The sequence below is a fragment of the Sinocyclocheilus anshuiensis genome, unplaced genomic scaffold (assembly GCF_001515605.1).
Source record: "Sinocyclocheilus anshuiensis isolate Anshui unplaced genomic scaffold, SAMN03320099.WGS_v1.1 scaffold1075, whole genome shotgun sequence".
In the NCBI taxonomy this organism is placed as follows: Eukaryota; Metazoa; Chordata; class Actinopteri; order Cypriniformes; family Cyprinidae; genus Sinocyclocheilus; species Sinocyclocheilus anshuiensis.
In genome coordinates this window covers 2,553,230-2,574,725 of record NW_015544163.1, presented here as the reverse complement: position 1 = coordinate 2,574,725, position 21,496 = coordinate 2,553,230, and the positions used below count along the sequence as shown (strand labels likewise).

Genomic DNA, 21,496 nt, shown 5'->3' with positions numbered 1-21,496 from the left:
ATAATATAATTTTTATTTATTGCTTAAATTTAAAAAAAATTATAAATCTAAAATAAGAAGAAAAAAAATATTTGTGTTGACCTGTGCTTTGTGTACTTGTGCTTATTAGAAAAGAAATTGTCTTTGAATAATGCTGGCAATGCTTGCAAAATAACTTGATATGGTTGTTCAGTGGCCCAGTTACTCCAAGATGAAACAGAACATATTAAATGTTTTGTTGAGGGAAAGGATCTCACGTGCTTTTGGGAAGAGAGGAATAATTTACACCATCAATATACCTTCACGTATTCATACGAGTAAGTAACTGATAAGCGCGAGTTTCTTATCCTTAGAAACTGATCATTATAATATTGTCTCTTTAAAGACAGCATAAAATGTTATTCGTGTCATTTTAGTTAGTTGTCCTGTGAAAATATCAATCGACGCAATTTTTCTTTTCATATGTCTTTAGGAATAAGAACAAGATGGCTTGTGCGGTTTCATCTTTACTGGCCAGTAACAAAACTATCTTCTTCTGCAAACTGCCCAAAACCCCATTCTTCACGACTCTTGATGTGCAGGTTCTTCGAGATGGCCGGATGCTCTACACTCGTAGCCTTAACGCTGAGAATTTCTGTAAGTCTTTGAAAGCTTTACAAAAGTAATAAGTGAAGAAATCCTCACTAAGCAGCATGCAGACATAGTGATGGGTATACATGACTAATCTGGATTATGCAATCAGATTCCAAAAAATTAACTACTTGTAATTAGATTATATTATGTTTTAAAATACTCATAATCAGGTTACAGTTACTTTTTATGGATTACAAGACTAAATTATTATTAATTCATTCTTTTTTCCTCTTCTATGTTTAATTTTTTTCAATGACAAGCAGGTAAATAGCTTATTAGTTTAAAGACTAGCTTTTCATCAAATCCCGAAACCCCTTCAGTTCCTTCACAAACCCCAATTTAAAATGTTTTACAATGCCTTTGCTCTCACAGTGTTTCTAGATCCTCCCCGAAACCTCACGGTCATGAGCTCAGGGAAGGAAGGGCAGTTGAATGTGAGCTGGCTGCCTCCTCCGCTCAAATACATGGATGACAGTATGATATACGAGGTCAGATACGCAGTGGAGGGAAGTAACATGGGCAAGGTATTGCACTTCATGAACCATTAGTGCCACTTAAATGAGCTGTCGTATTTTGCATCTAGTTCAAACTCACCGGTGAATTATGTTTTGAAGGTGGAGGTCGTAAAGGTCAGCACGATGCTGGTTTTGCTTGGCTTACAGTCCGACACCAGATACAAGGTGTGGGTTCGTGTCAAACCCGATGGCGTTGCCTACAAAGGCTACTGGAGTGCTTGGACCGAGCCTGTGTTTGGAGTCACGCCGCCAAGCGGTACGTGGTGCTTTTAAACGCTTTCTGAAAGTACAATCAACGTATAAAACATTTCAAATCAAGTCTTTTTTTAAAAGTGCTTTTCACACATAGTTTTAAAATAGCTTTACAGAAATTCATGATGTTAATGTTTATATTATCTTAATAACTTCATGTGATATAATAATTTTTATCAAATTACAGCTGGGCAATAATATCGTTTATATTTTGCAACGAATTTTGCAATCAAGGTTTAATTTGCTAGATATTTTTACGTTATAGACCTATCACCCAACTTTATATAAAGAGCTGGGCGATGATAATACTTTCCCATTTCACAGCAAAATAAAATAACAGGCAGTTGATATTTGGTAAGATTTCATAAACATGTTTTGAACACTTGGGCACATTTTTTAATGAAGTATATAGACATTAAACGGCGATGGAAATTCAAGCTAATTCTAGTTGGGAAGTAAACATTTCTATCGTAAAACAGTTGCCACATATTTAAACGTTTCGCTACTTACATGAAAGTGCAATCAATGTATAAAACATTTCAAATCATGTCTTTTTTATAGCAGTTTTCACAATACACATTGATTTAACAGCTTTACAGAAATTCATGATGTTAATGTTTATACTCTCTAAAAAATGCTGGGTTATATTTAACCCAGCATTTTTTAGAGTGTAATATCTTCATGCCATATAATCGCTAGCAAATTAGAGCTGGGCAATAATATAGTTTACATTTTTGCGACGATACAATCGATTAAGCAGTTTCTATGGCTCTGAATTTGACATTGACAAGCATTGTCAGACCGCTAAGGAAGACCAATCATTTTTGTTTCTCTTTTTTTTTTTCTAACAGATGTGGATCCGCTTATCGTGTTACTGGTTCTTTTCATTGGACTGATCCTCTGCCTGCTGTCTCTGACTGTGATTCTGTCCCACCACAAGTCAGTTTTCATGAGTGCACACCATTACTATCTAAATAAGGACAAACGTATATATACTATTATGAGGGACACTATTGTCCTTGAATCATAGTTCAGTAAAGGCTGATTAAGGTTGGCTGTGCATGTATGGCTGGACAAAGAAACATGTAGGCTACTGAAACAATTGCACATTATGTAACTGTGGAAACTTTATATTTCATGCATTAAATTCACAGACTTTACTGTCTGTTGGGAAATATTGAACAGTTTCTGTGCGCTTTACAGGTTTCTTCTTAAGAAACTCTGGCCTGACATCCCGACACCAGAGCACAAGTTTCCAGGTCTTTTTACTGTCTACAAAGGGGATTTTAAGGTAATTTATTCAATGCCAATATAGGTATCATTTACAAAGTAGCCTACCATATACTGTATGTTTAATAATTTAACCAAAATGATGCAAAATGATGAGTGTTGAATAAACTAATATCTTTTGAAAGGAATGAATACTTGAATGAATACTAATGCAAAAAAATGATGTGTTTAACCCAAGCAAAAGAATGAATGTGCATTTGATCAGATGTAACTGAAGTACAAGATTATGAGATGCATTATTTGAATGCTTGGCCAAAGAGATGTGTCAATCTAGATTTAAACAGAGAGAGTGTGTCTGAACCCCGAACATTATCAGGAAGGCTATTCCAGAGTTTGGAATACCTCCTTTAGTGGACTTTGCTATCCTATAGGATATAGGAGTGTCACTTTTCTAACCTATAGGAGTACCTATAGGTACTACCAAAAGTCCAGAGTTTTGCGACCTTAGGGAGCGTGATGGATTGCAGCGTGGTAGAAGACTAGTTAGGTACGCAGGAGCTAACCCATTAAGGGCCTTATAGGCAAGTAATAATATTTTGTAACTGATACGGAACTTAATAGGTAGCCAGTGCAGAGACTGTAAAATTGGGGTAATATGATCATATTTTCTTGACCTGGTAAGGACTCTAGCCGCTGCATTTTGGACCACCTGTAGCTTGTTTATTGAGGATGCAGGACAACCACCTAGCAGTGCATTACAATAGTCCAGTCTAGAGGTCATGAATGCATGAACTAGCTTTTCTGCATCAGAAACAGGTATCATGTTTCGTAACTTGGCAATGCTTCTAAGATGGAAGAATGCTGTTTTTGTAACATTGGAAATATGATTTTCAAAAGACAAGTTGCTATCTAATATAACACCCAGATTTCTGACTGTAGAGGAAGTAACAGTACATCCGTCTAGATGCAAAGTGTAATCTAAGAGATTCAGTGTAATTTTTTTCTCTCTCTCAGTAAAGACAGTTTACTGTTACAAAAGTGACAATAAAGGCATTTATAATGTTTTCTATTTCAAACAAATGCTGTTCTTTTGAACTTTCTACTCATCAAAGAATCCTGGAAAAAACTATTATGGTTTCCAAATAAAAAAAATAAGGTAGCACAACATTGATAATAATAATAAATGTTTCTTGACCTCATTGGCATATTAGAATGATTTCTGAAGGATCATGTGACACTGAAGACTGAAGTAATGCTTCTGAAAATTCAGCTTTGAATCACAGGAATAAATTACATTTTAGAACAGAAACGAGTTATTTTAAATTTCAATAATATTTCACAATATTACTGTTTTTACAGTGAACATAGTTACTAGCCAATTGCAAAATAATAGCTTATTAAATGTCCAGGTTGATTTCAGTCTATAATAACATAAGCCACAATCCAACCTCTTACATTTACATTTAGTCATTTAACAGATGCTTTTATCTAAAGTGACATACAAATGAGGACAATAGAAGCAATCAAAACCAACAAAAGAGCAATGATATGCGAGTTCTGTGACAAGTATCCTGATGCAGTACACATAGCAAGGTTTTTTTCTTTAATTTTGTATATGTATATGTGTTTTAACCAATACAACAAATTAAAGTTAAAAATTAAATGCATTATTAGTCAAGTCAAAGAAGGACAATATTTGCTGTGTGTGTTTTGGTAGGAAAGCTGATTGGAACTGAAAAAACACTGAAAAAGAGATCACTAGGCCTACTAGAGCTAGATGTTTAGTACTGAACTATTTTGTGTTTCCTCTGGCCTCAGGAGTGGATGAGCCAAAATAATGGCAGCATGTGGGGCAGATCAGTCCATGTGTACACAGAGGAGCTTCCTTCACTGCTGGAGGTTTTGTCCGAGGTTTCCCGGACCAGCCACGACACGTCCCAGAGAGAGGAGGAAGAGGAGAAGGAGAGTGAGAGTTCGGACTCGGGGTTAACGGACAGATGGCGAGACCCTCCTCACGCTCACTGGCTCATGGAGCAGCTGAGGGCTCTACAAGAAAACCCCGAATCTCGTTGCCAGTCATCGTTACTGCAGTCACATGACACCTACGTCACGCTCAATCAAGGAGACAACGAGCAGCAGGTGGACGATGTCTTCGAGGAGACGTTACCGCTCCAGACGCTCTTCACCACCACAGGAACGTCGTCCTTGAGCACCTCACACTCCGACCTCGGCTCCCTGCAGCAGAGCTCGGGTTCGGGCAGACTGTCGTCTCAATCCAGCTTCGAGTATCCCAACCACACCTGGGCCCCCAAAGGGCCGGGATACGCCTACATGGCGGTCGCAGACTCGGGGGTCTCGATGGACTACAGACCGATGAGCTCCAGCAGGATCGCAGAGCTCGGGAGACACAGGATGTACACAAATGATTACAAAAACGAGATTTGTCCCCACAAGTGGCCACTCTCTGGTCAATACATTAAATCTGGATCAGAGTCCTGCACGGGTCCCGTTTGGTAAACCCACAAGAATTAGGGATCGTTCACCCAAAAATGAATACTCTGTCATCATTTGCTCACCTTCATGTCATCAAACCTGTATGACTTTCTTTCTTCTGTGGAACATAAAAGAAGATATTTGGAAGAATATTGGTAACCAGTTGCTGGTAGCCATTGACTTCCATTTTTTTCATCCATACAATAGAAGTCAAAAAGAACCGATATGTACAGGACGTGATCTGGATACTACTACTACTACTACTATTACTAATTCACATCAGGATCTTACTGCTTTCTGTTTGAGACATGACGTTTAAGGACACATGAAAACACTAGGATTTTTCAGATGAAAAAAAAAATAGGATAAAATAAGCTAATATTATAGCATTACTATGGCAGCTGTTGATGAAACATTTTTGTACAGTATACCTCTAAAATACCAGTGGAGATTTTTTATTTTTTTTAACAGATTTTAATTTTTTGGTCTTTAATTATGACTACATTTATTGGTGGCACTTTCCACAAATAGGGTTTATTTAGCTGTCCCATTACTTTTTTTTTTGTAGTGAGAAATATTGAATAAGTTGGATAATTATGTTTTTTTTTTTAAAGCCTCTTTGTGGAAAGTGCCTGATGGCAGTTCATATATCATTCTGTTTTGGGTTTCCCAAGTCTGAATCTGTCTTGTAAATTGTACATAATATATTTTTAAAATGTAAATAACAGTTTTCTATTCTGTTTTGTGGTTTAAGTAAATATGTATCTTTCAGATCTGTAAAACATTAAAGCCTAGAGGAGGACGTCAGACTTAACAACCATTAACAACAAACCAAGCCTTCTTTATAGGCTCCTTCATCACATGAAGGATAATTCATCCATCCATTCTTAGTTCTTCTGGTGCATTCTGGGAATGCTTGTATGGCTGATTTGGAACAGACCATTTCTCTTAAAGTCACCATGACATTATTAACATTTGCAATTTGTTTTTCTTTCATAAGTGACATTTCTGAGTGAAACAGAATTTTGTAACACAACATGTAGGGAGACCTGATTAGATCGAGAACAGCAGGCGTTTCATGCGTTTGCAGTTGATTATGGAGGACTACACCTTTCCTAAAACACCACTAGCACCCAATAGTTAACACTTTTAACCCACTTTGGTGGCATTAACCAAAGAAAAAGAAAATAATTTTTACTTTTGCTAAAATATTACTGACATTTGTTTTTTTAGTTCTGTTAAATAACGTGCACTGATGAATCATTCGCAATAATGTGTATTAAGTTAATTTGTACATCTGTTTGTAATATGCAGTATGGTCAAATTACTGTACAGAAACCTCCAGTGTCAGTTTTACTTGAGTTTATCTGCCTTTCTTTATGTATTCTTTATTCTGAAGGTTAAACCAAATGTGTTGAATTTGTGAACAACTAACCAAGGTAAATTGGTAATACCATTTTTAGTATGGAAACTTTCAAAAAAAAAAAGGATATGTATGCCAGTTCTTACACATTTGATATGTAGTCCTGTCTATCCAATTTCACAATCACTGAGTGTTTTATTTCATAATTGCATTGGTAATAAGATCGAAAACTTATATTTAACTTAATCAGTTTCTAACTAACTATTTGTCTTTTTTCTATCAGCAATAAAGCTCCTATTTTGTTCTAGAAAGAAAAGGATTTTTATTTAAAGCATAAACAGACGGCATCTCACCTAGCAAAGTCTTCTCATTTCCCCTTTTTTATGTTCTCTGTGTCAGTGTGATAGTTCATTCAAAACGTAATGACTAACTCTCTTTTGTATACCCTTTTCTTTTGTGTAGCCCAATTTCAGAGACTTAAGAAATTAACAAATTTCCAAACTGTATTTTTTGCACCAACATGTATAAAAACGATTATGGAGCATTTGCAGATAATTGAGCCCTAGAGAAGGCGATTGAAAAACTGACTCTAACAGCTGACTGAACTGATTGAAACAGCTAGTAACTCATGTTTAATTAGGAAAAGCATGAAAATGGTTGATTTTGGGTAATTTACAAATTGTAAACAAAAAAACAATTCTTAAAACCTAAAATAAAGTACTAAAGAGTTAAAAAAAAAAAGCAATGTAATCAAGTATTCAATCTATTTAGATGTCACCAAAATATTATTTAAATTCACATTAAATTATAGTTTTTTACATTGTCAATGCTATATAAATTCTACAAGTATGGTTGACTATCTGTATTTAGTCAAGAACAGTTTACGTTCCTTTGTCAATATCGCAAATAAACATTAAAATTTCTGATTGGGTATGGCTTGTCAAAACTGACCAATCAAAATAGGTTGTATTGTAATATGAACTTTTATTAGTTGTCTCCACATCTCTCATTTTCCTGTTTGTTTTCTCTGGCTGGTCCAGAATCTGCTGTTCTCCCCCGAAGACCTGCCTGAACTCCAGAGCACCTCCTGCCAGCAGCACCATGTGCCACTGCTGTACCAGCGAAGGACACATGACTGACAGATCCCCCCGCCACTCCCCATCACGCTTCACTTCTCCTCTAGCGTGCACCTCACCTGCAGGTAACGGTCCAGCACACAGAGGAGAAGCTCAGGTGCCAGCGCTTCACTGTCCCGACTGCCTTCACATTCAGACTGAAAGGAGACCATGACTCTGCACAGGCCCTGGCCGTCTGCTCTGTTCTGCAGGATCTGGGAGAGAAAAGCAGCGGTGTCGTGCAGGAGGGCCGCCACGTGGGCCACGGGGCTCAGGTCGTCCTGTAGCGGTCTAACTCGAGACCTGTGCAAATAATGATCCAGACCGTCCACGATAATCAGAGAGGGAGGAGACGCCAGCTCATGGAGGGACGCTATATCTTCAACAAGCTCCTCCAAAGTCTTCACATACACTAACTTGACATTCTGTAAATGAACATGCATGAAAAAAAATGTGTTTGACTTTTATTCATAAAATGTTATATTTGGCATTTTACTCTCTTTCTGATTTTAAGGTTAATATTAACCCTGCATCAGATGTGTAACATCAACATTGTCTGACATAGGAAATAAGTCAAATATTATTAGTCAAATAGTCATATATATATATATATATATATATATATGTAACGCAACCGTTTACTGAATGTTTAGAAAAGCATTAAAAAATTTAAAATATTTTACATAAAAAATGTTTTATTTTATTTACTTTCTTTATGAATCATGTATTATGAGCGAAGAAATGTAAAGTGGTGTTAACATCCAAAACTGGGTTTCGGTGCAGAGCAAAAAAAGTCAGGTCTTCATCAGGTTTCATTCTGGTTGCAGTTTGAAAACTATTTTTTGGAGCTGTAATCTTGGACATAATTTTTTCTTTGTTTATCATATATTATGATATAATATTAATTTGGAGTGCATACTTGACCAAAAATGTGCAATTTGGTGCAGATGCTGATATTTATATGGACAAAACGTAAGATGAAATCCTGATAGCTTGTAATGTAAATCAAGATGAACAGTGTAGCCGCTACTTACATAAATGCATATAAATTGTCACTCAATATCTCCTAATACCATAACAATCAATCAGAAGGCATGTAGCCGATTATGTACAACTGTTTTTTCAGCAAGTTTTCATTATATTGATAATTGTGAGGCCTTAGAAATTAATGTATCAAATATTATACAATAGGTTTTACGGGGTTTGTGGCATTTCTGACTGAATTACCTCGTATTACATGTATTCTTTCTTCATTAATTATCTTGACGCTCATTAAACAAACCATTATCATTACCTTCAGACTTTCTAGTTTTAATCCAGGTACTGAAGCTCTCAACGACACCGGCAGAGACTGAAAAGGGGTCTGTGTGAAAAACAGCACTTTGAGCCCCAGATCTGTGGCAGCTGTCACAGCTGCTAGAAATAACACAGATCTACTGATATTCACATCCCCAAGCACCAGTGTGTTTGCTTCTGCGTCAGGGGGAAATATTACATCACTCGTTACAGTTCCTGATGCGAACCGTCTGAAAACGACTCCTAAAATATCAGCCATAACAATCTGCCTTCAAATCACAGCAGTTATTGATTTTAGTGTAAGTAGGACTTATCTGCAGCTACTGCACAACGTAAAGGCAACGTGCTTCTTCTCCCGCGAACATGACGTCGCACCGCCTACTCTTGGAACAACGCATCTGATTGGCTATCGTAATAGGGTGCTCACTGTTGATTGGCCAAATCAAACTGTCGGTTCAAATAAATATTAAATTATCCTCGTTTTAAATTGCTAAAAATATATATTTTTTTTATTGTAAAATCATTTAAAAAATGTTGAACTTAAAAAATAGTTAAAATAAAACACGGAATAAAATAAAAAAATAAAAAAAAACACTTCCTTTAAGGCTACACGGCACTTCCCTTTAAGACAAAACATAACAACTCAACAGCTGATACGAAACATGGCGGCGGTAAACACAGAGCCCAAAGCCACCGGAGAGCAAATCAAAGCCATTTTACGCCGCTGCAGGGGTCGCCCGAGGCTAACAGACGCGGACCGGGCTCAGCGGCGGCTCGAGTCGCGGAAGAAGTACGATGTGCGGCGCGTTTATCTGGGAGAAGCGCATCGGGTCTGGAGCGAGCTGCGCCGGCGCACGAGCCTGAGCGACGCGGGGCTCGCCGAGTATCTGATCCTGCTCAATTCTGCATATGGAGAAAAATACCAGCAGAAATACGCCAAGTACGTATTCAGATTTCACGAACGCCATATTTGATCATGCATCACTTAAAATCACTGTGCAGTAAGTTGGCTAAATGTGGCATACAGTATACAGTACGTGCCTGATACAACAACATTCGTTTTCTTTTTGGATCTAGCAAGTGTTCTTTGGTAAGCTGATACTGCTGTGTATTAGGCTCTACCTTATTGCTTAATGTTTTGTTTGTTTACATGTATGAAGTGCCAAACAGTTGATTAGTAGTACATGCTATCTGTACCATAAAGTACTATAACCTGACCTCTTCTGTAGAACACAAAAAGAGACATTAAGCAGAAAGCACAAGCTATTTTCAATACAATGAAAGGGGGAACCAGAGACAGCTGTGGTCACTATTCAGCTTCAGTAGCTTTTCTTTTTAACATGAATGGTGTAACATGTCTCTTATGTTGTGATGGCTAGGAGAAAAACCCTTCCTGAACAGTGCAGCAGTCACAGGAAAGGTGAGTAATATTTATATTTACTAAATGTAACCTAATTAATTTTCAAAACCAGTGTTTCCTTAGCCTCTCTCTCTCTATATACACTACTGTTAAAAAGTTTGGGGTTGGTACGGTGTTTTTGGAAAAGTCTTTTAAGCTCACTAAGACTGCATTTGTTTGATCTAAAAACTGTAATATTGTGAAATATTATTAGAATTCAAAATAACTGTTTTCTATTTTAATATATGTTAAAATGCAATTTATTTCTGTTATCAAAGCTGTATTTTCAGCATCATTACTCTAGGCTCTACCTTATTGCTTAATGTTTTGTTTGTTTACATGTATGAAGTGCCAAACAGTTGATTAGTAGTACATGCTATCTGTACCATAAAGTACTATAACCTGACCTCTTCTGTAGAACACAAAAAGAGACATTAAGCAGAAAGCACAAGCTATTTTCAATACAATGAAAGGGGGAACCAGAGACAGCTGTGGTCACTATTCAGCTTCAGTAGCTTTTCTTTTTAACATGAATGGTGTAACATGTCTCTTATGTTGTGATGGCTAGGAGAAAAACCCTTCCTGAACAGTGCAGCAGTCACAGGAAAGGTGAGTAATATTTATATTTACTAAATGTAACCTAATTAATTTTCAAAACCAGTGTTTCCTTAGCCTCTCTCTCTCTATATACACTACTGTTAAAAAGTTTGGGGTTGGTACGGTGTTTTTGGAAAAGTCTTTTAAGCTCACTAAGACTGCATTTGTTTGATCTAAAAACTGTAATATTGTGAAATATTATTAGAATTCAAAATAACTGTTTTCTATTTTAATATATGTTAAAATGCAATTTATTTCTGTTATCAAAGCTGTATTTTCAGCATCATTACTCCAGTCTTCAGTGTCACATGATCCTTCAGAAATCATTCTAATATCCTGCTTTACTGCTCAATAAATATTTCTTATTATTATAAATGTTGAACCATTTATTTAAAAATAGATTTTGTAACACTATAAATGTCTTTGTCACTTTTGATCAATTGAATGTGTCCTTGCTGAATAAAAGCATTCGTTTCTTAAAAAAAGTGTAGTGTATCATCTGCTTATTTGTCTTTATTTTATTTATTTATTTTGCAGGGAAGAAGGTGTCTGCCACCAGCTTGCAGACTGTGGCGAGCTGGTATCAGGGTCACTGTCAGTCGTGTCAGCATGAGCCTGAGCTGCGGGCCGTGGAGCCCACTGTGGGTTTATCCACATCTGCACTGTGGCAGTGTGTGGCGGGTCATTCGTTTGTGCAGAACCTGCCCTGGCCTGCAGGAGGCGAGTCCGAGTCAGATGTGGAGGACAGTGTTATGGAGAAAGATGAGGAGGACAGGCCTCCAGAGAAGAAAGCTACTGTCAATGAGAGTATCAACATCAAAAAGAGAAAACTGCAAAACCACGGGCAGCTGCAGGGTATGAAAATCTTACTCTGTGTCTATATCGTATTGTAGGGCTTCCCAAATTGTATTTTTTGTCAGCCGAACCCCTTAGATGTAAAATAGTTTCTTAAATAATTTAACTATGCTTATACATTTTCACAGTTCCCTGATGATGGTTAATGTTTGCATGACATGCAAACAGAGTTATTATTGTTAACTAAAACCATAAGAAATAAGAAAGTAAAAACTTGAAAGAAAATAAATGTTTACCGATAGAAAAAAAAAAAACTTTAACTTGTTTTATTTCAACTAGTTGTCAAGTGTCAATAGTTGTCGATTTCTCATTTTTGTTTAGTTTGAACTGAAATACAAAAATAACTAAAAATAAATACTATATAATGTAGATACTATGCATTACATACTATATAAATACTATACATTCAAAAAACAAAAGCTAATAAAAATGCTGAAAAACAAAACAATTGCACTAAAAGTGAAAATAGAAAAATAAATTATAATTCAAAATATTAACAGAAACTATAATAGTATATCAGTGATACTAAAATACCACTGTATGCAAGTAAACATAAAATATTTAATCTTTTTAGTAAGCGTTTTTTATTGTAAAATTTGCTTAAAATATTTGTATATTTGTATATATATTTTTTATACTATTATTATTATTATTTTCTAGTTTAATTGTAAAAAAAATAAGACCAAAAAATTCTGTTGTAAATTTTGTTACATTCCTCACTTTCAAAATTTCAAACCCTCAAGTAGGGCTGCACGATTAATCGAATGCGATTGTCAAGGCATTTCCGCGAGGCGTATTTGGAGTTTCAGCACGAGAGCGCCCTCTGGCCTTTGGATGGAGATTTACTGCTGATCACAGAACCGTGCTTCACTGAAAGATACGCATGACAATCGCAGCTTATGTCGAATCGCGATCTCGATTCCATTTCGATTTATCGTCCAGCCCTATTGTCAAGCTTTTAACACTTTATTTCATTTTTATGTGCAGCTCTGTTTAATTTATTTTAATTTTACATTGATCTCATTCATTATTTGTATTACTTCATTAATTTGGAGCTTTTCATCAGCTTGCTAACCCCCATTTTTGTGTTGTATTTGATTTAACATGCAACACTGAATCAAATCTCCTCTTAATCTTACAGACGCCATCAGTGACTTGGAAGACGATGATCATCATGTGGAGCATCAGATGACGTGCACATCCCTCAGTGATCTCCCAGGGTCCCCTGCGGCCCACAGCAGTCCTCCCGCCTCAGAGCGCTGTCTGGAGAACCAGGCCGAGTGGGAGAGGGAGGTGCTCATGGACCGAGAAGCCCAGGCCGCTCTGGCCGAGTCCGATGGAAAAGCCTCGAGTCAGGATGCGTCGAGAGAGAGCGACCCTGTCAGGGAGCAGACGGATGCTTCGAGAACTTTAGAGAAGGCGGACAGCGGAGGCGGCTTGACGGAGAGTTACGAATGCGTGGTTGTCACAGCGCCCTTGACGGACAGACAGGAGAGGCAGGATGGAGCCAGTTGTTCCAGAGAAGGCGGGGTGGAGGGTGTCCCATCGTTAGCAGCCGCCCCAGCGCAGAGCCAACTCTGTGAGAGTCAGGACCTGCAGACGGTGATGGGCGGGTGTGAGCTGCTCGACCAGCGCTCCACACTGGAAGGATCTCAGGTAGGTCAAAGGAAACAGAAGAGACCCACTAGGGTCACTAGATGACTTAAAATAATTTCAAATAAAACAAAATGTGCCTTCAAATAAAATTATGCTGTAAAAAAAAAACAATGATACAAATGACTAGAAAAGTAATTAAAAATTATTCATAAGATACCATAAAAAACAATGAAATTAAATTAAGTATCAAAAAAATTGTTTCATCTAGTTGCGAAGGAAACATTTATCATTTTAGTTTGTTTAACATGGCATATTAAAATAAATAAAAGTAAATAAACTAAATCTAATAAAAAAATTGATAAAACCTAATAAACTTTTAAAAAGCTAATAAAAATGACAACATACAACAAAATTAATAAAACTTTATAATTAAAACAGAAAATAAAAAAACTGATTCAGAATATTAATAAAAACTATATATATATATATATATATATATGTATGTATATATGTGTGTGTGTGTATGTATGTGTGTATATACAGTATATATATATATATGTGAAGTTTGAAAACAAGACACTTAATTATTACAGTTAATTTAACTTATATAAAGATAAACTTATTATCTTAATATTATCTTCAGTTCAGATGTTGTCTTTAACAATGGGGGTCCTTTGAGTCAAAAAGGTTGAGATACTACTTTGTTTACTGTATACTATTTCTGCTTTATACTAGAATTAATCTAAAGAAAAAAAAATTATTTTGCTAAAATAAATACAACTTTTTTTTAGGACCATTCATTTACATATTATTTAAATCAAAAATTTACTACAGTAAATACTAAAATAATGTTTTACTTTCATGATGATTTTAAATACAAAATGTTTAACAATATTTCTTGTAAAAATTTTTTTACAAAAATCACAGTGAAATGGACCTCACCGTCCATTTTATGTGATGAATAAAACATCAGTAATATCAGCTGCAATTAACTATTTGATAGTAATTTTTAAGTGCAGTTAAAAATACAAACTAAATTTTAATTTCGGAGATGATAACTGAATGCCGTTCGCTGGGCTTGCATACCATAGTTTAAAATTATTGCATAATGTGCTTTGTTTCACATAATAGCAGTATGCAGTAAACAGTATGAAACTGCTCATTTATGAACAGCCCTTGTTGTATAATTGAGAAACCAGTTATTATAAAGGTGTTTTACTGTGTTAAGGTGTTTGTTGCATTAAGGCACACAAATTCCTTGTTGCTTCCTGTTTGCTTTTTCATTGGATGTGCTTGATTTCCATTGTCTATATTGACATGTAAATAAGTCCCCTGTGGATACGCATTGATCATTGTCAGAATGCGTGCCCCATTTGACCGTTTGCAGTCAAATAAGTCCGTTTGCATATCTGGTGTATATGTCTTTTCATATGTGGACACTAACGCATCACCCATGTCTTAAAGGGACAGTTTACCCAAAAATGACAATTCTGTCATAATTTCAACCTTCTGTGGAACACAAAAGAAGACTTTTTGAGGAATGTTTGTAAACAAACCGTTTCAGGTCCCCTTTGACGTCCATAGTATTTTTTGTCCATATTATGGAAGTCAGTGAGACCCAAAATCATGGGTTGTGAAAATGATGACAGAATTTTCAATTTGGGTGGACTGTCCCTTGAATATCTTATTTATGCATCATATTTTTTGGTAAAAGAACTACTAAATTATATTACTTCGTAGTTTATTTACAAATTAAAATAGTTATTATTACTCAACTGCATGTTGCTGCAAAACTTTTATGACTTTCTTTTGTCTCTCGTTCACAGTACAGTTTTTGCAAGCTGCTTTTTCTCCATGCTTTAAAGGCATAATAATGTGATATCAATTTACATTAATAATAATCTCAATTTACATAAATTTACAACTTTTCATTGCATGCACTTCTCAAAGCTGTTTAGTCAATTTATTGAGCCTTCATTCAATTTATAAAATGTATATGTAATAAAAAAGGTTATACAGTCATACAAAAAACTGCAATGCACTCTGTTCTAAACAAAAGTTAATTCATGGTAATTTTCCGTTTTATTTTAGCGAGTTTAGTGGCCAAAAATGGTCAAACTGATTTTATTTAAATTTTTGGTATTTAATGGCTGCAAAGTTCATGTATTCATTGATATTATTTAAATGCAATTGCATTTCTTACAGCTGTCTAGTGTTTAGATTGATGAGACTTTGTTAAATGTATAAAATGTATATATTATAAAAAACATATATATAGCTTATAAAAATGTTATACAGTTTGAAACTTTTCCAATACTCTGTGTAACTAAAACTAAAATTAATTCATGATCATTAACGGTTTTATTTTAGAGAGTTTAGTGGCCAGTGGTTGTCAAACTGCAAAAAGCACAATAAAAATACAACATAAATAGCAATAATTGTCAAAATTTTATTAGAAGATAAAATGAAACTTTATTTGCAGTTTGTTCTTTGCATAAATGTACAATTCAGAACTTCAAATTTTATTTTCTCTCTTTATTTGTAGTTTTTCAATGTTTTCTAGTTTTAGTTTTTCAGTATTTCGTTTTTATTTTAGTTTTAGTATTTATTGCTGCAAAGTTGATGTGCTTGCTGATATTATTTAAATATTTTTAACAGCATTGCATTTCTTATAGCTGCCTAGTAACATTTTCAATTTAACGAGCCTTCATGAAATCTATTAAATGTTATAAAAGCCTATATATAGATTTTATAGGTCATAGGTTTTAGGTGGTCAAAAAGCACCATTAAACTCAATAAAACCCCATAAAAGTTGTCCATATGACTGTGAAATTTGAATATGCAGAAATGTACTGTACACTGAATGGAGTCTACAGCAGGGTTGCCAGATTTTCACAACAAAACACGCCCAATTGCTTCTCAAAACTAGCCCAATCGCATTTCGAGGGGGTCTCCCATTAAAAATCTCATTCCAGTGGGTAAAATACACATTATTGGGGTCACTTCAATCCGCGGACATGAAAAACAACCCGCGGAAATGGTGTTAAAGGGTTAGTTCACCTAAAAATTAAAATTAGTCCATAAATTACTCACCCTTGAGGCATCCTAGGTGTATATGACTTTTTTCTTTCAGACGAATCCAGTCGGAGTTATATTAAAAATTGTCTTTGATCTTTCAAGCTGTTTCATGCCACTCAGCGGGTGTTGCAGTGCATCAGTCCAAAAGAAGTGAAATAAAAAGCGCCCATCCATTGAAAAGAAGTGTCTCACACGGCTCCGGGGGGTGTACAAAGGCCTTCTGTAGCGAATCGATGCGTACTGATGCACTGCAACACCCGCTGAGTGGCATTAAACAGCTTGTAAGATCAAAGACAATTTTTAATATAACTCCGACTGGATTCATCTGAAAGAAGGAAGTCATTTACACCTAGGATGACTTGAGGGTGAGTAATTTATGGGCTAATTTTCATTTTTGGGTGAACTAACCCTTTAATGTAGCCCGATTCCACGGGAAAACCATGCACTTGGCAACACTGGTCTACAGGTTTTCTGGACTGTTTTTATGATACTTCAGTGGTACGTTCTGTCCTTTGTGGTACTTGACCACGGATTGTTGAGGTTGTTCAGCAGGGGAAAGAAATTAATTGGGTCTTGACAGAATTTTCCTTTTTAATCCCAGACTTTGATGAATTCTAACCTCTTTAGATTTCCTAATTGCTTATCTGTTTCCCCCCTCCATCCTTCCCATAGCTGATCATAATTATGGGACCCAGTTACGAGGCTCTGACATCTGAAGGCATTCAGCTGAACGTGGGTGGCGGTGATGTTGAGGAGGTCACATGTACACTGATCGGGGACGTGTCGTATAATCAGATGTGTCATTCAGGAGCCAGCTCCCGTCCCAGCGCAGGTACAGTGACCTGTCCTGTGTTTCAGCTCTTAAACGTGACTCATCAGTCAATCATAGTGTACTAGCGATGTGTGCTTTGAAACTGTTTCACCGCTTTAACTACTTCCTTATGAGCTTGGTGTCAGTTTAACCAGTTTCAGTAATAGAAGCTATTTTAAGGATTTTGAGCTTTAAAACTGCGATGTTCTGAAGACACTCTGTTGTGTGTTTAATGACTCCAGATCTGGCTGAGAAGCGGTTATTGGATCCCGGTGAAGAAACGCACTGTTCAAAAGCTCAGCAGTCTCTCAGTAGGTCAGTCAGTGTGAACCTATAGACACAGCCACACATGAAACCTCTTGTCTTTGTGTTTTCTTTTCATCTGATACACCACCATTGAAAAGTTTGGTGTCAGTAGCTATGTTTCCATCTAAAGATTCAAATTTAACTTATGCGCAAAACTGGAATATCGCATTAAACATTTGCGAATAAATCACCGTTTCCATCCAACGTGTCAAAGAGAACAAAATTGTCACTTCCTGGTAAACTGGCACTAAATATCACTAAGAAAAGTAGGAGAAGCCACTAAATATAATAATTTTCATATATGATAAATTACTTGCGCCTCAGAGCGAGCAGACGAAACACAATAAATGCGGTCACTGCTTTCGGAGGCGGATGCTGCTGTTTGGGAACGCAGTCGTGTAAGACAGTTTTACAGAAATAGGCCTACTTTGATGACAGACTTTGCTCAGGCTTTTCAGAACGACCAAAACAACATTTCAGATGCTGTGCAACGAGATCGGTCCATGGGTTAGTCAAGTTATCTCATCCCATCGTGCAAAGTCACATGACTGTCCTGACATGCGAGGTGGAATTTATTCGGTAGATGTGTTTCCATCGTAGTTTATGCGCATTTTTCTTATCGGATAAAAAGTTTATCCTACTCAGTTGTGCGCATAAGTTTTTTTTTAATGCACATTTTTAGAATTTATGCACATCTTGGCGTTTCCATCCAGCGTTTATTTTTTTTTATGTGGTATTCCAAAATGCGCATAAAAATAGGTGGAGGGAAACATATACTGAGATTTTTTTTTTTTTTTTGAAGAAATTAACATCAGCATCAGGAAGGATGCATTAAATTGATTAAAAGTGACTGTAGCAAAGGCATTTATAATGTTACAAAAGATTTCTATTTGAAATAAATACTAGTCTTTTATATTCATCAAAGAATCCTGAAAATAAAATGTATCATGATTTCCACAAAAATATTAAGCAGCAAAACTGTTTTCAACATAAAAATGTTTCTTGAGCAGCAAGTCAGCATATTAGACTGATTTCTGAAGAATCATGTGACACTGAAGACTGGAGTAATGATACTGAAAATTCAGCTTTGATCACTGGAATAAATTACATTTTAAAATACAGTATATTCAAATAGAAAACAGTTAATTCAAATTGTAATAATATTTCACAATATTACAGTTTTTACTGAACAAATAAATGCCGTTTTGGTGAGCAGAAGTGACTTCTTTCAAAAACTGTAAAAAAAAATCAGTAGTTAATATTGACTCATTCGTTGACATCAGACTTTAGACATCTAAGTGTCCTAATTTTATACACGCCTTAACCGTTAAAGTTACACCGTGTCACATGCCTGATTTTCCAGTGATTAAACAACTCCTTACGGGGAGAAATTGCAGGACGTGATTTGTCAGCTTTTTGTCATTGTGTTGAGTTGGGTTTGGTTTATACATGACCTCTAACCTAAAAAAAAAAATGTAAATTGATAGAGACTACTGGTGAAACATTTGAAATAATTAACATGTTTGAAAGAAATCCTATCTGCATTTATTTGATCAAAAATACGGTAAAAACTGTAATATTGTGAAATGTTATTTCGAATAAAAATAACTGTTTTCTATGTGAATATATTGTAAAATATACTGTATTTCTGTGATCAAAGCTGAATTTTCAGCATCATTATCCTTCAGAAATCATTCTAATATGATGATTTGCTGCTCAGTTGTTATCAGTTATTATTGGTGCACAATTATTAACAATGGTTCTTATTATCAGTGCTGAAAACAGCTGCTTAATATTTTTATGGACACCAAATCGTCATATTTTGTGCATTATTACTTTACGGTGAACTAAAAACTCCTCACAAATGTCAAAAAATGTTTTGCTGCTTTGTGTTCAGTGGTGTGTGTGTTTGTGTGTCAGGTGTAAGCGGAGCCGGCGGGGTCCAGTAATCGAGGCGGACGGCATGCTGAAGATGTTCCACTGTCCATATGAAGGCTGCAGTCAGGTGTATGTGGCCATTAGCAGTTTCCAGGTGAGCTCATGTGTGCAATGCATGTCTAATGAGGCTGCGGCCAGAGAATCCCTGAGAGCACAAACCAATGCCACAGTACAAACAGTTAACAATAGAAGCTGGAAAATTATACACTGTGAAATGCGTTGACGTAAATCTGACCGGCCAGGTGCTTTGTCTGTTTTATTGTTCAAGTCAAAGGAAACGTTTTAATGCCTCTTTAATTGTTTGGTGCACCTTAGCAACAGGAAATTAAATTTCCCTACATACAGGGTGGGTTAAATATTATAAATGTTGGAATGTAAATCTGCTACATATTTAATTGGTTGGTTAATTTTTGCTTATCAGTTTTTTTAAATTGCAATATTTCACAGTATTAGGGTAAACGTACCTATTAAGCTCACCAAAATCTACATTGAGACATTTTTAGTGCACAAGATATTGGTTTCAGTACAAAAAGTTATGTTAAAATAAAATATTAATCTCTCACACAAAAATATTTAATTTTATTTTAAATTACAAAAGCATTTCAATTAAGATATACATCATTAAATTCAAAAAGTCTGTCTGTGCATAATGGGTACATGTTTGTACCCTTTAAGCACACCCCTGTTCCCATTAAGCTCACATCATGTTTTATTAAAAATTCTTGTTGGGAAGATTTGCATAACGCCGCCCAAATGTTCACGCAAAGAATGAAGGCGTAACTTTTATTCTCGCTGTAGTATTGTTGTTGCCGCCACCGCCATGTCGTGAAGGCGCTGTGTTTCGTTGTGAAAGCAAAATTACTTTGTTTGGTCTTCCAGTAGAGGATGATATCTGCTTCGTCATGCCTAGAGCTGATATAAGTCATTATAATCCGTAATTATGTCCCCACTGGATGCAACAAATGCCTCGTTTATAATGGGTTTTAATGTTTTTGTTTCGTCTAGGGCTGCACGATAAATCGCATGCTAAAGCCCGCACGTGATGGAGATTTACCGCTGATTACAGAATGGCTTTACTGACAAGATGATAAATATCTCATGCGATTTATCGTGCAGCCCTAGTCTCGTCGCTCCGGCCGGACAGGGCATCACAGTATGGTAAGGGGCGTAACATTTCCGTCACACGCTTGAGGTATTCGGCCAATCACAACGCACTGGATAGCTGGCCAATCAGAGCACACCTCGCTTTTCAGACCGATGAGCTTTGTAAAAATCGACGCGTTTCAGAAAGGCGGGGCATAGAGGAGAAACAATAATGTACAGTATGTGGAAAATTTGTTTTTTTAACCTTAAACCGCATAAACACATTTCATTACACCAAATACACCAAATAATGTTCTTTTTAGCAGCATCATATGACCCCTTTAAAGAAAATATTTAAAGAATAATTGTAAAAATATATATTTTTGAAGGTACAAAGTCAATCACAAAAAAAAAGAACACTAAAATCAAGCAACAAGACATTCAAGTCGATCAGTTATAGATTCATAATGAAGTGTTCAGCTAAGTAACACATATTCAAAAATCACATAACAAAACAAACCAATAAAATATTTAATTAATGGGGATGAACACAGAAACTAGCTTCATTATGAAACCTCTTTTTAAATGGATGTCAACTTATGTGTAGTCTCTTATGGCTGGAATACACTACACGATTTTTGCCCCAGTGATTTTCATAGTAGTGCACCCTTTAAGCTCACCTTAAAATAATATGAAATCTTACAAAATTACAGCAGTATAAAACCACAGACCAGCAATAAACTGTAAATGTATAATATTATGGATGTAAGAGTACAAGCCAGTAATGCCTGTGAAGTAATATATTCGCGTAGCACACAATCTTATACAGCTAGTCAGCTAACTGTGTACTGTAGCATCTGCGCTATGCTGCTAAAACTATCTTTTGGATCTAATGTAATTATTTCCCACATCCAAGTTCCAGGTTATAATATGCAAAAGTCTGAACATTAATCTCTT

The 21,496-nt window shown here is 35.9% G+C and overlaps 3 protein-coding genes across 4 annotated transcripts in view; 2 read left to right on the top strand and 1 right to left on the bottom strand.

Moving 5' to 3' along the window:
* Nucleotides 1-5,181, top strand: part of LOC107695662 (erythropoietin receptor-like) — a 6,992-nt gene extending 1,811 nt beyond the window's left edge. The window contains exons 2-8 of the mRNA XM_016495665.1: nt 173-296; nt 452-615; nt 985-1,136; nt 1,227-1,383; nt 2,231-2,318; nt 2,583-2,670; nt 4,428-5,181. Of these exons, the coding sequence (XP_016351151.1) occupies nt 173-296; nt 452-615; nt 985-1,136; nt 1,227-1,383; nt 2,231-2,318; nt 2,583-2,670; nt 4,428-5,126 (1,472 nt within the window). The 3' untranslated portion in view covers nt 5,127-5,181. The remainder of the gene's footprint in view (nt 1-172; nt 297-451; nt 616-984; nt 1,137-1,226; nt 1,384-2,230; nt 2,319-2,582; nt 2,671-4,427) is intronic.
* Nucleotides 5,182-7,222: 2,041 nt separating this feature from the next.
* Nucleotides 7,223-9,258, bottom strand: LOC107695681 (uncharacterized). Its single transcript, XM_016495688.1, is given in 3 exon segments — nt 7,223-7,621; nt 7,624-8,005; nt 8,875-9,258. Coding segments are annotated over 3 exon segments (918 nt in total). The 5' UTR covers nt 9,136-9,258; the 3' UTR covers nt 7,223-7,346.
* Nucleotides 9,259-9,478: 220 nt separating this feature from the next.
* LOC107695680 (zinc finger protein 653) overlaps nt 9,479-21,496 on the top strand; it is a 15,343-nt gene continuing 3,325 nt past the window's right edge. The window contains exons 1-7 of one of the 2 annotated variants that reach the window (XM_016495687.1): nt 9,479-9,816; nt 10,256-10,296; nt 11,410-11,727; nt 12,869-13,383; nt 17,074-17,233; nt 17,455-17,527; nt 19,439-19,550. In XM_016495687.1, the coding sequence (XP_016351173.1) occupies nt 9,539-9,816; nt 10,256-10,296; nt 11,410-11,727; nt 12,869-13,383; nt 17,074-17,233; nt 17,455-17,527; nt 19,439-19,550 (1,497 nt within the window). In that variant the 5' untranslated portion in view covers nt 9,479-9,538. Of the gene's footprint in view, nt 9,817-10,255; nt 10,297-11,409; nt 11,728-12,868; nt 13,384-17,073; nt 17,234-17,445; nt 17,528-19,438; nt 19,551-21,496 lie in introns of both variants that reach the window. The other variant, XM_016495686.1, reaches the window with a different exon arrangement.